Consider the following 15587-nt stretch of genomic DNA (forward strand, 5'->3'; position numbering starts at 1 on the left):
GAATGTGATTGAAAAACAGTCGGTAATGGCACAGTTAGTTAACTGTTGCAAAAGTGTCAAAGGTTTACTTATATTCACTAGCAAGGGTGCACAAGTTTGAATTTTTTTGTGCTTTCTGCTTAATTCACACTGTTCCAAATTATACAGAACAGGCTCAAATTTATACAAAACTGCGGCTCAATTACAAGAATAGTTGTCTTGCAATTGTTTCCAGCCTCTTCCCCTGCTACATGTCAATGAGCCCCTGGGCAAGGCACTTAACCCCAAGTTGCCAGTCCTCGCATTGTTGTATGAAATGAATGTGTGTCCATTTGTGAGCTCAGCCAAGTGAATGCATCTCGGGCGTAAAATCCCATCGAGTGGCCAGTATGATTGAAAAGCTCTGAATAAATTCAGTCCATTTAACAGATATTTACATAGCAAGTATAAAAAGACACACAACCTTTTTTTTTCGACTGACATTAAATTTGACTAAACTTGGCCTCTTTTGTAATATGTAATAATAATGTAATATCTTTATTGTCATTGAAACATACGTTGAAACATACATTACAACGAAATTTGTTCTCTGGTTTTAACCCATCCCCTTGGGGAGCAGAGGGCTGCCATGTGCGGCGCCCGGGGAGCAATCTGGGGTTAAGGGTCTTCCTTCCTTTTATGTCAGAATTACCGAAATTATTTCTATTTACCAAATAGAAAAATAAGAACAGGAATTTTGTTTAACTTTCTTCAAATTCAGTAGCTAACGTGCCTTTCCTAAGTCTTCAGTAGAGCTGCCTTTGTCTTGGGTCAAACGTCTTGGGTATCCTTGAACAAGCTTCTCACAATGCTTTGCTGTAAATTAAGAACCTGAGCCAGGTTTGTAGAAAGCCTTGCTCACCCATACCTTTTGCTCTCTGCCTACAAATACAATACAAATAATTATTATAGTTAATAATTATCAGTCACATAACAGATAAATATGTTATGTGAATGAGATCAGGGCTCTGGGATGGCTGCTCCAAAGAGTGAATGTTATTGTCTTTAAGCCACTTTGTAACTAATATGCTTAAATTAACTGTCCATTTGGAGGACCCATTTGTCCCCCACCCCATCACCACTACCAAGATGGAAACCCATTAACAGAACATCATGGTTGAAAGCCTGAGACAACCCATAGTGCTCTAAAGCTTGAAAGCTTGCAAATTTTTCCTCAAAGTAACGATGGTCATTATGGCCAAGCACTTTAATTTTAGTTTCCTCAAACCATAGAAAATGTCTCCGAGTGCATTTGCAAGCTGTGATCCATTTTTTATGCTTAGTCTCAGTCCACTTTGGTGCAGGACTTGTTTCATTGTCTCAACAGCTTCAGCCAGCATCTTCATGAAGGTCTACTGCCTTGGTTCTGGGGTTGATACACACCTCTCACACCCAAAAACAGAACCTGTCTCCTTTCTTACCAGTGTGATGGCTGGGCATTCCCACGTTGGTTATACTCGTAGTTGCCTGAAATTGTTTGAACAGCTGAATGTGGCCCCTACTGGCTTCTAGTAATTGTACCCAAGGATCAGACAGGCTTGCAGCGGTCCACAATGTCCTGATAAACCAAACATTTCTCAGATTGATTTTTCTTCTTAAAGTTACACTGTGTTTGAGGTGTTTCCTTAAAATACTTCCACAGGTTGAACTATGATTAAAGTATTAAAAGGTATTTTAAAAAATCCCTCCTTATTCTTGTCATGGTTTAGTTTTTGTCTGTTTTTTTCCCCTGTTATTTTCCTAGACCTCCTCCTCTCACTCAGCTCACCTTCCACTCCCCAGCAATCAGTCACACCTGTTAGGCATTAATTAGTCAGACTCACTCCACCTGTCAGCCTCCCTACAAAAGCCTCCCTCAGTCTTCCCTTCCCTGCCGGTTCGGGTTTCCTGCCTCATCTCTGCCTCAAGTTAAGCCTCTGCCAGCTGCTGGGTTTCCTGCCTCATCTGTGCCTCAAGTTAAGCCTCTGCCAGCTGCTGGGTTTCCTGCCTCATCTGTGCCTCAAGTTAAGCCCCTGCCAGCTGCTGGGTTTCCTGCCTCGTCTGTGCTTCAAGTAAGGCCTCTGCTAGCTGCTGGATTTTCCTGCCACTCCTGTGCTCTAGATTTGAACTCTGCTCTGTTACTGGACTGCCTGTGCGCCAGGTTTGCTCACTGCTTTGTCGCCTGGATCTCCTGCTACCTCTGTACTCCAGCAGCCCTGCTCTCCCTAGAACTCTCTTCGGTCCGTCAATTCCTGCTTCCATCTACACCCCCAGTTCCAGTCAAGTACAGCCTCTCTAGTTTCCTTCATCCACTGCTCATCCTTCATTCAATTAACTCTCAGAAATAAAGCTGCGTGTGCGTGGTGTGCTTCCAGGGTTTATCTAAGAAAACTATGACAATTCTGAATATAAGTAAATAGAAATCCTAACTGACCTAAAACTTGAAAAGTGAAGCCTGATTTGTTGACCAAGAGAAATATGACTTTTTGCATGTACACACACACACATATATATATATATATATATATATATATATATATATATATAAAACCTGACCAAGATTCTTATGAAGATGGCCTTCAGCAGGACATTAGAGTGAGGTAAAACCATCTTGCACACAGTGCCTGCCTAAAACTCTGAACCTGCTAGTTTTATGCCCCTGAAGCTGTTGCAATAAAACAGTTTATACATGTGAAAGAATGCTCTATAAAGTCAAAATCCGCTCGGCTACTTTTCAACTAAGGAAGCTTACGAAATGAATGCAAATGTGTCTCTTCCAAGTAGAACATTTCAGTGCTTGTTGATAACATTGAAGTAGTACTCTGCTTCCAGCCAGTGCCATTCTTATCCAACTTGTGTTGATTTGAATCATGTCCTTCATATCATTGCTCTCTAAAGTCACTAATGATGGCTCAGAACTAAGCCGGGGTGAAGGACAGACAGAGAAACACACAAAACCAAAGGAAGAGCCCAGTGGGTCGACCAGATGCATCGTGTGCAGATGCTAACGTTCTTGATGCAGCAATTCTGGGTTCTAATCCAAATAACAGTTTAACAAAGGCCCCTAGTGCCAAAAAAGAGGAGGCCCAATTTGATTTGTCAAGCCTGATCCGCTTAATTAAAATTTACCCGCCCGTAACCTCTTTGCTGTTAACCAGCCAACCTTCAAGATTCCACCGAGCTTTGTTTGTTTTCAGGCACATCCACAGCAGAGACCAGAACCTAGCTTACCCAGCAGAATTTCTTTTAACACTGTTTTACAGGTTTGTCAAATTTGTGCACCCAATTCTTATTTTCAAATATTATTAAACTCGTATGTTGTACAATCGTCATACCCTGGAAAAAATAACAGTTCAGACTAATCAGCCATACCAGCTCCATGGAACTACAGTATATTCCATGTGTGTAGCTATTGCCTAATTTGGTCCTCCTGAACAACACGGTGGGTTCTGTTGTAAGTTTGCTGCTCACGAGATGAGAAACCACATGCGTCAGCGGGTGTCACACTGCATTGAAGTGGTGCACTGCAAAAAGGGAACTACAAGTAAATAAAATTTTCTTGAAATTAGCGTATTTTTCCTTGATTTGAGCAGGTAAATAAGACTATTCGCCAATGGAATAAGATTTTTGCACTTAAAATAAGAACAATTCATCTCCATCATCTTATTCCAAGTGCAGGGTATCAAATTATCTTATTTTAGGGGTAAGTATACTCATTCCATTGGCAAATTGTCTTATTTAGCTGCTCAAATCAAGGAAAAATATACTTCATTAGTTCTCTTTTTGCAGTGTGGCAGCATCATGCTGAGGGGATGCACTTCTTAAGCAGGGACCACGGAAGCTGGCCAATGCATGGGATGTGGCTAAAGATAAATATGGGCCGGTTCTTCAAGGCAATGAAGTTTGTGTTCGGAATGGGATGAAAGTGAAGATGTATCAAGATCTTTAGCTGCTGGATTTTATGTATTATTAGAGGATGTTTATAGAAAGAGATGATGCATTCTTTGAGGAGCATTACCAGGCTGGATGGGCACGCCACAGCTTAGTGTGTAGTTCTCTGAGTCTGCAAGAGAAAGAAAAAAAAAAACACGTGTTACACTATGGTTAAAGAAGGGGAAATTATCATGATGAGAGTTTAATGTTAAGTTACTTTAGAGGATGTTTGGCAGTGTTAAAACAAGTTTCACCACTTTCTGTTGAAAACCAGACAGACAGCCTAAAGGCAGCCATGGTTCCATGTGAGCTTAACCCTGACTGTGAAATTAAAGCCAAAATGAAAGAATTATTAATGTTGTTATTCTCCTCCAGTGCACAGGCGCACAGTATGCATTTCAAGTTAGGAGCGATAGACCGAGGCATTAGAAAATCATAAAACCATGAATAATAAAAGCCCGGTCTCTGTTAAGCTGCAAGTATTTTACATGGCTTCCACCTCCCCGACATTAAGATGGACTCCAAAAGGACAAAAAAACAAATACTTCACTTCATGCCCCAGAGCCATCTATCATTCTCCCATCTGGCTGCCAAGTCAAACCGGGTGAGGGCCACATGACGGCAAGCCGCGATCGAAGTATGTAATCAATTTGGAGATGTGTTAAGTACTATCGCAGGAGGAGAAGCTGAGGTGTTAGCCAAAGTGTTGGGATGGCTGGGGCCAACCCAACCTTCCTGAGTGAAAAACACATCAGTGAGCCCATAAATACAGCAGTAAAAAAAAGCCCCAGCAGCTTAATCAGCCATGAGCTGCATCTTTGAGCTGAAGCCACCAGGGGGAAGCATTCAATGAGTAACATGTAAACAACTTTAATTAAAAAGGTTAAGATATACAGTCACACTGGTGTTTCTGATCACTAAATATAACCTGCTTACATACAAAATGCAATTTTCAAATGATGATTTCATTTATTAAAGGGGCAAACATCCACTGAAAAAGAGTCTATGGATGGAGGACATTCAGCAGAGCCGGCAACATGCCCAGGTCTGGCCGTCCAGGCAAGTTCACCCTGACAGCAGGCGGCAAGATGCTTAACGAAGTCTTAAAAATACCATAAAATGTGCTCCCAGGTCCACGCGGCTGTTGACATGACCGTGCATGCCTGTACAATCAGAAAGCAATTCATGGCAGGTTTGCAAGGAGGAAACCTTTGCAACCTTTGAGAAAAGTATGAAAAGTAAAGTTTGCCAGAGAGAATGTCAAAAAGACAAGGACATCTGGAGTGTTGTTCTTTACACCAGGGGGAACAGACTAGTCGAGTATGGTATATAATTCTAGAGGTTTTTACATTGACTGGTCGCATTCCTGTGATTTAATGTGACAAAATGGATTCTTCTAAGCGGATGGGTGGAAACCCTGGCAAAGGCTACTGAAATAACGTGTGGCAAGTCACACATCGGACTCTATTTCACTTGACTGATAATCACCAAGCACCGCTCTGTGTCAAAGCTTCTGACTAGGTAGATATACGCCTTTTTTTTTTTTTTAAACAATATCTGACAACATCAAGAAACACGGTTCCATTCTGCATTGTGGGGATCTGACAGTCGGTCCCTGTCGTCGCCTGCCTGTTAGAACCCTGCTTCAAACATCTTCTGTTCCTCCCACAGAATCAGAGCGAGGCTGGCCAAAGTCACCTGAGCAGCCTGCTGCGCAACGAGGGAGAGCTGACTGGACCAACAGGTGGGCCCTCTTTACCTTACATAAAGTGGGATCAGTTTAAAATGAGTTTAGTTCATAAGCATGGAGTTGGAAGTGCCATCGTTCGGGGATGCTTTGCTGGAGCACAATCGGGCCGGCTCACCCTCATAGAATCTACAATTCTATGTGGGAAAAAAACATGAAGCAAATCTGGGCCATGCAACGTGACAATGACCCAAAACATCCCCGTAAATCCAAATTCAAGTCAGGATTTGAGACAAAGCCCAGATCTTGATCTCATCGGGATGCTGAGAGGTGACTTGAAACTAGCCTGGCCAGCCAGACTAACTTATGCCTCTCTTCGATACGGCTGAAGTTAGTCTGGAACTGCTCCAATAGAGGGCTTTCTATGGGGCGGGGTTAAGAGGCGCAAAGCAAGCCAATTAGAGAAACTGTGGACGTGACGTAAAAAAGGCACAATCACACTTCCGCTGTCAACATATCACAACATAATTCACCACGGCGAGCCGCAGTCGAACGTAGACTGATTCTTTTTTAAAACAGAAGAAAGCGCACTAGCTAACAAACGCTCCGGTGGCCATCTTGTTTGGCCATCTCGCTGTTTACAGAAAAAAACCCGGCGGATACCGGCATCTCTGTTTTTGAGCAATGGGAGCAAACAATGTTAAGACCACATCATAGGAGAAGAAGAACAGCACAGCTATTAACAATGGTTTTCTTTTTTTTGGAGCCACGTGTGGATGTGTGATTAGAACCAGGGCAGAGACGTAAACGGCGGATGAATATCTTGAATGTTATTACCGTAATTACAGGTATTGAAACCCGATAAAGTGGACGCTAAGCAGTCTGTAAACGCTTTCTAAACATATCCTGAACAATAAGGCGATGAATGAAAAATCTTTATTGGTTCAGTCATGTCTTAGCTATTTATTTGTGTTTTATTTCAGTGTTTCTATCTCTCTGTGCGCAGCTTAAATTTTACTATTAGTCTCTTAATTAACTTTTTTTTTATCTTTGTTCCCTGAGGATTGTGGCTCACTGTCGTCTGAAGGTATGGAAATATTACCTGCAAGAAAGAGAGCATTGGAGGGACATGAGAGCGAGCAGACTTCTGCGCCTCCGCTCTTAGTGCAGATCAGCTGGGCTCGCGGCGCAGGCTTTCCATTCGGTAGACATTTCACAGCCTCTGAGGAACACACCAAAACGACATCACATACTGGCGATGTCCGACACGGAGACCGGAGGTAGAGCCATGGATGACCAGCAGCTGGAGCTTACCGATGCAGTCTTTCTTGTTCCAGTGGAGTTTCTGTCCGGCGGGACAAACACACTCGTAGCTACCCTGTGTGTTTATGCAGCCATGCTCGCAGCTTCCATTGTTGATGCTACACTCATCAACATCTAACGCAGAAACACAGAAAGCAAGTGGGGGTTTTTACTAGTCCTGGTCCAAGAGAGGCATTTCAAGTAGTAAAGAATGAGCATGGCAGAGGAAAATGTCAACGATAATGGTGTATCCTTGGTGAAACTGAAGCTGTTTCCATGTACAAAATTTGTTCCACCTAGTTGGTTTTGCATGGACACTCACCTCCACAGTGTGTCTGGCCGTAGAGGATGTATCCCTTGTTGCACACGCACTCAAAGCTGCCGGGGTAGTTAACGCAGGTGTGGTCACAGGTCCTCTCAAAGGAGCACTCATCAGTATCTGACGGAGGTCAAAAGCAAACATCTTTAGCTTTACAAAAGTATCCATGCCCTTTCAACTTTTTCACATTTTTTTGTTGTTAAAACTAGAATCTTTGATGTATTTCATTTGGACTTTATATGATAGGCCAAAACAAAGTAGAGCATACCCGGAGAGTACAAAAAGGTTTTAGCTGTGAGCATTTTGGGGTCTCCAGCTTCAGCGCATCTGGAGACTAAACTTTTAGCCATTCTTCTTTGCAAAATAGCTCAAAGTCAGTCAAATTAAATGCAAAATCTGTGAACACCCATTCTTTGTCTTACAGACTCTCAATTGGATCCCCCTAGACCACTCTAACACACAAACTTGCTTGGTTCTAAACCCTTTTAACAACGATCTGGTTGTAGGTTCAGGGTGTTTGTTCTGCAGAAAGGTGAACCTCCGTCCCACTCTTAAGTCTTTTGCCACCTCTGCTAAGTTTTCTTCTGGGAGTTTAGCTCCATCCTTCTTCCCATCAACTCTGCAAGCTTCCCTGTCCATTTCAAAGTGGGTGATCCCCCACATCCTGATGCTGCCATCACCCTGTTTCACCAAGGTATGTTAAGGGTGATGTTAAGTATGTGTTTTTCACCATAGAAAGTATTTTACCATGAAGAATTTTTATTTTATTTTGGTTTGTTCCAACCAAATTCTGTCAAAATATCTCCCACATCAGCTGTGGATCTCTGCAGCTCCTCCAGAGTTACCATCTGCCTCTTGTCTGCTTTGAATAATCCTCTCCTTGCCTGGACTGTTAGCTAAAGTAGTTAATCAATCAACTGTTTTTTATTTGGGGCTATCAGATTAAATGAACAGAACTGAACAGAAAGGTACAGCACACTTTTGAAGTTATTTGTTGAATATTTGAAAACCATGTATCATTTTCTTTCCACCTCAAAATTCTGTGCTACTTCACTGAACTGCATATGTAGTGAAATGAGATGCAAAGGCAGAATTATATCTTCATAAATTAGACGTGTTTGTAGATGGAAAAAGTGTGACGTTTATAAGTGCTTTCTTTGGTGTTAAAGAAATTCAACTTAAGGAGAAACCCCACAAAAACATGGATGGGACATTATAATTAAGAATCTTTATAATACAGAATCTTTTTGATTTTCACTGAAGGCAACACATCTCTAGCTTGCTGTGTCTGCCATTACTAAACATATTAAACATTTGTGAAAACGGTGCTCAAATATTCAGAATTCAGGACCAAATAGACCGGGGAAACCTGGGGAATACCTCGAAGCAAATATCTTTAAAAGAAAAAGTACTTGGTTCAATGAGCATAGTACTAAGAACTCACATGTTAATCTAACATGTTGTAATGGAGTTTATAACTCAGAGGAAGTTGCTCTGGATCCTGGATGTTTGCTCAGTAAACAGTCCAGGCAAATGTCCCTGAGAGGACATCGGAAAGGTTCGCCCATGTGGTTGGAGCTTGTCGGACCAGCACAGTTTACATAAACCGAGAAAGGGCACACAGTAGCGCCTAACATACATACAGTCATCCGAAAAAGAAAGTACACCTTTCATTTCTAAGGATTTCACATATCAGGAAATAATAAACATGATCTGGCCTTTAATCAGGTTCTGAACGTGAGCACAACCACTCCACAGATTCCACACTGTCAGTGTTAAACAAGGATGAAGCCAGAACCGAAATGCAAAGAGTTAAAAACTAAGTACAGCCTATGATAATATAGCTAGTAAAAGCCCATTTAGCAGCAGTGACTTAAAGTAGTAGTTGTTTCTCACATCATCTCACATTTCATCTCTTGCGAGACTGCTTCTGTGCATTTCAGTATGCACGCATTTGTTTCTGCACATCTCTCTCCAGGTCTCCTGGATCCTTATTTAATCAGGTAGGACGGAAGGTTGATCAGCTGGAGCTTAACATGCTCAAAACTGTGGAGATGATCACGGACTTCAGGAGGAGTTTTGCCCCCCCATCACCATACTTAGCAGCTCTGTGCATGCTATGGAAACCTTCAGATTTCTGGGATTCACAATATCCCAAGACCTAAAGTGGGAGCCCAACACTGTCACCATCATCAAAAAGGCCCAGCAGAGGATATACTTCCTGTATCAGCTCAAGAAGCTCAACCCGCCTGAGGAGCTGCAGATACACTTCTACACATCCAGCCTGTCCTCTGTTCATCCATCACTGTCTGGTTTGTATCTGCCACCAAAAAAAGGACAGGGCCTGACTGCAAGTGACGGTCAGGACTGCAGAAATGATCATCAGCACCAACCTGCTGTCCAATCAGAACCTGTACGTTTCTAAAGTCAGGAAACAGGCAAGAAACATCACTGCAGATCCATCTCAACCCTGACCGGACTCTCGCCAGATGGATGTAGTACCGCCGAGCTCCACACGGGTCCACACATCCATCTGGAATCGCTGCCATTGGGAGGGATTTCAATACCACAAAAAATGGATGAGCCAATCAGGATCGCCGGGCAGGATTTTCCAAGATGTGACGTATCAGAGAAGCGACTGTTTGGATTCAGACAACAATGGCAGCTCGCAGCGAGGAAGCAAGCAGTGACCAGATGTTCCCATGTCCCCGTTTTGGATGACCCAACCTTGGCAAAAGCTGTCCCCGGAAATGTCCCTGATTTCAGAGTACCATGACGGAGTAAAAAAGTGTAAAGCAGCAAGAGGTATGTACCTGGTCCTGCCACTGTCGAAGAGCTAAGCCGAATGCGTCTTCCGCGCTCCGTTGGTGTTGCGGATCAGGCACGACAAACGAACCCCCCAACAGAGACTCTGCGCCCATGCACCTGCTCACCCGCTTAGCAAAATCAGAGACATCCCCGGTTGTCATTAGAGAAATCTGGCCGTCCAGTAACATTGATGTTGCTATTTCATCGTGTTGTCCAATCTACAGAATATTAACTCTTTAAAAGAACACCAGAGAATGGCTTTGAAGGCTTTTGTTAGTGAAAACGATGGTTTTGCTTTCGAGGTTGGTTTCGAAGTGGTTGAGGTAGCACGTCAGTAAAAATGACAGACAAGTGGTTTATCCAATCATATGCAAGGATTTTTGATAGGGCCCTCCTTTCTGAAATCCATCTCTGATGGAGCGATCCTAGATGGATGCGTTGAGCTCTGCAAAACAAAATCCATCTGGTGAGAGTCTGGTTATCTTTATTGTGTGCATATGTGTTTTCTATACTGCACATTTTAAGCATTTAGCAATTTAGAGTCAAATTCATCATATGTGTACACACACCTGGCAAATAAAGCTGATTCCGATCTGATTCTGGTGCAACAATGCTTCTTGGCTACAAATCATACATCATTGGAAAGCTTGTTTATTTTCCTGTGAATGCTACCACGTGGAAAAGGAAATCTGATTTGTAAGTATGTTGGTTGTGCCCGTACAAAACCCTCACCAAAACCTCTACCTGTTTACTCTAATTTAGGCGTTGGCTACTGGAACAGATGATTGAAGCTTGTAGAAACAATGCATATTGACAACTTAACAAGTTATACATTTAACAAACAATGGGATGGTATCCCATTTCCGACCAGCATTTGTGCAAGTTCTTACAATAAAAGATACAAATTAAGAATCAATAGCAAAATAAGGTGTAACACATTATTAGAGTACTTGGGAACTTCCCCAGAGTTCTAAACATTAGGGCAACTGTGGCTCAGTGGGTAGGGTTCTCTTCTTGCAATCAGAAGATTGTAGATTTGATTCCAGCTTCCTCCTGTCACATGTCGATGTGCCTCTGGGTAAGGCACTAAACCCTCGGTTGCCTACCCATCTGCATATTGCTGTATGAATGTGTGTGCGTTAGTCTAGTATGCAGTAATGCACTTTAAGTGGTCAGGATGTCCGTAAAGCTGCAGCATGTGGCCGACATGAAGGATTCGGTCAAGTATTAATGAATGCTGAAAGGAAATGTCACCATCTGAGAGGAAGCTGACGTTTGAGTGTCATTGGACTTTAAAACAGTACAAAAATCCCAAGCATATCTCAAAGTCCACCAAAGCTTAGTTTCAGAAAAGGTCCTGGCTACTATTTTCGCCTGACTTGGACTCAGTCAAAAAGTTGTGGTGGGATTTGGAAAAAGGTGGCTGCAGCGCACAAACCCTAGAATGTAAAACAATTCAAGTCGTTTGACCATAAGGAGTGGACTAAGGTTCAGGAAGGCCACCAGCTTGTGTCTGGGTATGAATCACCTTTGCAGCAGGTCGTAACATACAGAGGATGCTGTACTAACTCTAAAAATGCTTGTCATGAAGGGGTTGAATCATTTTAAGCTTGTAGTAGTCATGAAAAGTGTCATGTTGTGTGTAGTTTGGAGAAACCGCCTGTGATATTAGCTGTGCTGAGCTATCTAAATTGTTCTTGTTTGATTTCTTTACTGCAAACACCGGCTAGTTTGTATGCTTTGCCAATAAACCTTCTCAGCAGTGGGGGTTGAATAGGTTTAGCTTTAGCAGTGGATGCAGATGTCTGGGGATGGGGGGGGGGAACCTGGCAGCTATTGGCAGAGCAGTGTATTGGCAAAGGTGTGCTTATAATAGCAAAGCCGTATCAGAGTGAAGCTGTGATGTGGCTGACACCACTCAACACCACATGCTTAAGACTTCAAATGCACTACCAATGAGGCCGAGTTAATTCATTGCATACACACAGTGTTTGTTTCAGAGTGTTTGTTTTGGGTGGAGGATAGAAGAACCTTGGGGTTTTGGTGTTAGGAAAAAAATCATTTTGTGTTTGTCTGATCTTCTGCCTCGCTTGCTGTGGCTTGTAAGCAGGAATTTGCCTTTGGTCATACAAAGTTGGTGTGTTCTGAAAGATACCACACACCCAGTGAACGAACTCACAGCCACATTAACAACATGCTTGACCTTCCCCTACCTTTGCAGTAAGCCTGGTCTGATCGCTTTAAACAATTTCTACATAACACATCTACAAAACACTGGTACTGATCCGACTACTGTAAGCAGCAGGGTGCGGACCCGACAGTGTTGGACTGAGCATTCCCGACAGTCCTCCATCACCTCCTTCATCAGACTCGTTAACAAACGTGTGCAATAAATCCTACGAGTGTGTGTGATACAGTCTATTTAATGTATATCTATCCTAGAGTCATGAAATATCTGTTTTCAAACCAGACACATAAGTTTTATTTTATCACCATTCATGCAGTATATAGCTATGTGTAAAGGTATCTATCTATCTATCTATCTATCTATCTATCTATCTATCTATCATCATCTATACTATCATCTTCTATTAGTATTATCCTAGCGATCTCTCCCCAGTGTGAATGAATAATATATTATATATAGTTATATAATTAAATATAAGAAGATTATATATTTTTATTTTTGTGGATTTTGTAGTGAAGTGCTGTTGTTACCAAGACAATTTCCCCAGTGTGGAATGAATAAAGGCTAATCTACTCTAGTGTGTGAACTGTACATAAGACCAGAATAAACAGATTTTTAATTAAAACAGCTGAAAATAAAAGACACAGCCGTAACATGTTATCAGCAAACCTCAAATAGATCCAAAATATGAAATTGTTCTCTTATCTTCATACCTTCTGAACCAAACCGATTATTGACGGAAAAAAAGAAAAGAAAAGCTTTCGGCTCCTGACCTTTGCATGTCCGTTCATCTGTGAGAAGTTTGAATCCTTTCTGGCAGCTGCACTCGAAGGAGCCCACCGTGTTTCGGCAGAAGTGGTCACAGCCTCCGTTGTTCTCCTCGCATTCGTCGATATCTGCATTGATTACATTAGAGGATAAAGCCAGCGGTGGTAATAGTTGACATATAGAAAAAGGCAAAAACTCAACTCAACCTAACAGCCATTTAAGTTGTTCACATACTGACAAGTCAAAACCAAACTTTGGTTATTTTATTGCAACTTTCTGTGATGGAAACAAAAATAGCCAATGTGGAACTAAAATGATATTTTTACAAATATAAATCAGGAGAATATGATGTGTACATGTATTTCACCCACCAGCCAGCTATAAGAATAGATGTTAAGATATGTGTCAGCACATTAGACAGAATTTTGTCATACAGTTTAAAATGCACACAAGATGGAATCTTGAAAAAAAAAATTGTATAACTAACATAGACATGTGAGTTCTGATCCAGGTGTGCTTCAGCAATACTGAGATACAATTTCTGAATTATTTATCATTATAATAAACGGGAATGCAGTTGCCCCCGAGGAGCTGTTTTCGCTGGCAACCACAGACCTCATGGCAGATCTGGTTTCACCATGCCTCCCAAATTCTTTCTTTGCCTCATCTAGTTTAGCATATCCTTAGAAGAACTTTCATAGTTTTTTATAAACTTTGCCTTTCACTCACATCTCATTTAGAACTCTTTGGATCATGAAAGCTTTATTATTTATGTCTGTTTAAACGTTTTGCAAGCAGAGCACGATGTGCAAAAGAGCAAGCTGGAAAAGATTTAGATGGTGAACAGTGAGCAGGTAAATAAAAGAACCAAGAGAAAAGGAGGGGCAACAGCAAACAAGGACGGAGGACAATAGATGGACAGATTTAACAGGCCTAAACCCTTTTTGATTGGTGCTTTGAGTGATGGAAACAGTTAGGGATTAACAGTTAAATCCAAGGAGCTGCTAAATAGGTTGAGCAAAATGCCAGAGAGAAATAAAGGAGAGGACGGAACAGAGAGGGCAGAGATGGAGACACAAAGGGAGGGAACTGGAAAACATGGGAGGAAAGAGTAATTGTGGTGAGACTAAAGGTAAGCGAGAAAGAAAAATCCTTTTATTGGACAAACTGGGTTTTGAAACAAGGGAGAAACTTAAGAGATGGATCCAAGATCAAATGAAATGGAACTGAGAGCTGCTAGGTTTTTCGGTGAAATGTGTGATAATTAGGCCCGAGCAGCGAAAGAGCTGAGAAGGCCTATTGTAATCCAAAGGTTTATTATCCTCCGCCTAAATGAATTGGCTTTTTGGAGACCTTAACATATAAGAAAAGTAAAAAAAAAAAATTGCACACCCCTCAGGCCTGGTGTAAAATTACAGATTTTAAGAAAACAAAAACAACTTCACAGCGCTCCCTTAAAATAGCTCCCCTCCACATATTATTATTTTGTTGCAGAGGAATGAAATTGGTACACTTGTAGAACTTTCCAAGACCTACCTAAAACCCTCTTACACCCACGCCTGACAACAAACAGGAAGTCAGACATCTTGGATTGAACATGCGATTTTGGCCCTGTTTTGACATTTCCACCCTCTCTATTTGATCAAACTTCTAGAGATTTTGATTGACCGGCTTTAAATTCAGTCAGCTTGCTCAGAAGGGATGGGGCATCTGAAGTTTTGGTTTTGGTGCATGTAAAAGGGCCGGGGCCAGACCTTGAAGTTTGACTTCTAGCCAAAAACACTAAATTGTTATAGCTTCTACAAGGGAAGTCGTAGAGCCACGAAACGTCTTGTGATTGATCCATATGTCCTGAACAAAACTCAATAGTCATCGATGATGTTATTAAAGCCCCTACCCCTGAGAACAAGAAGTGTAAAATTTTACTTTGGAAGGTCCATATTTGACCTGCTTCACCTAATCAACATGAAACTGTGCCCAGTGACAGACAACAAGATTGTCTAAGACGGTCTTCCTACTCTATATTCTCAGCTGTTTATATTTAAACATTATGTTTAAAATGTATTATTTTTCTTTCCAAAACTTCGCTATTCTAATCTCTCCGCCATCACTCCACCCTTTCTGCTTCCGAGGACTCTACCCTATGGTACCCCTCCTGCACCACCATCTTGTCCCTTTTGAGACTTCGGGTGAAGAACTAGCTGCAAAAGATGAAGGTGCAAAAGTCTGCCGGTCTGGACAGCATCAGCTCAAGGCTCCTGAGATGCTGCTCAGGTCGACTGTGTGGCATTATGTGACACATGTTCAACACCAACCCGAAGGGCATGGATTTGTCAAAGTTTTATTTCTTGCTCTCACCCATAAACGTTATATACTCACCACCCTCTGTCCCTCAAGTTCTTGGGGTATCACTATATCTATAGGGCATTTCTTAAATGAGTCAAATTATCTCCACCCCCCGGAAATAAACTCCAGTTCCCTAGACGGTCGGACAAGCAAATTACAAACTGAGAAATGGCAATGTTTGCAACACCAATCATTTTGGAAGATGAGGATGTCCCAGGAGCTTCATTTCTACATGCTTC

At 41.9% G+C, this 15587-nt stretch overlaps 1 protein-coding gene across 3 annotated transcripts in view; it reads right to left on the reverse strand.

The window, feature by feature from the left end:
- The window catches only part of scube1 (signal peptide, CUB domain, EGF-like 1), a 156582-nt gene that overhangs the window by 9436 nt on the left and 131559 nt on the right, over positions 1–15587 (reverse strand). For all 3 annotated transcript variants that reach the window (XM_036148942.1, XM_036148941.1, XM_036148940.1), the window contains 5 exons: positions 13008–13130; positions 7242–7358; positions 6932–7054; positions 6720–6839; positions 4016–4060 (listed from right to left, as the gene is read on the reverse strand). In XM_036148942.1, coding sequence (XP_036004835.1) covers positions 4016–4060; positions 6720–6839; positions 6932–7054; positions 7242–7358; positions 13008–13130 — 528 coding nt within the window. The remainder of the gene's footprint in view (positions 1–4015; positions 4061–6719; positions 6840–6931; positions 7055–7241; positions 7359–13007; positions 13131–15587) is intronic.

This window comes from Fundulus heteroclitus, chromosome 17 (assembly GCF_011125445.2).
Source record: "Fundulus heteroclitus isolate FHET01 chromosome 17, MU-UCD_Fhet_4.1, whole genome shotgun sequence".
NCBI classification, from domain to species: Eukaryota; Metazoa; Chordata; class Actinopteri; order Cyprinodontiformes; family Fundulidae; genus Fundulus; species Fundulus heteroclitus.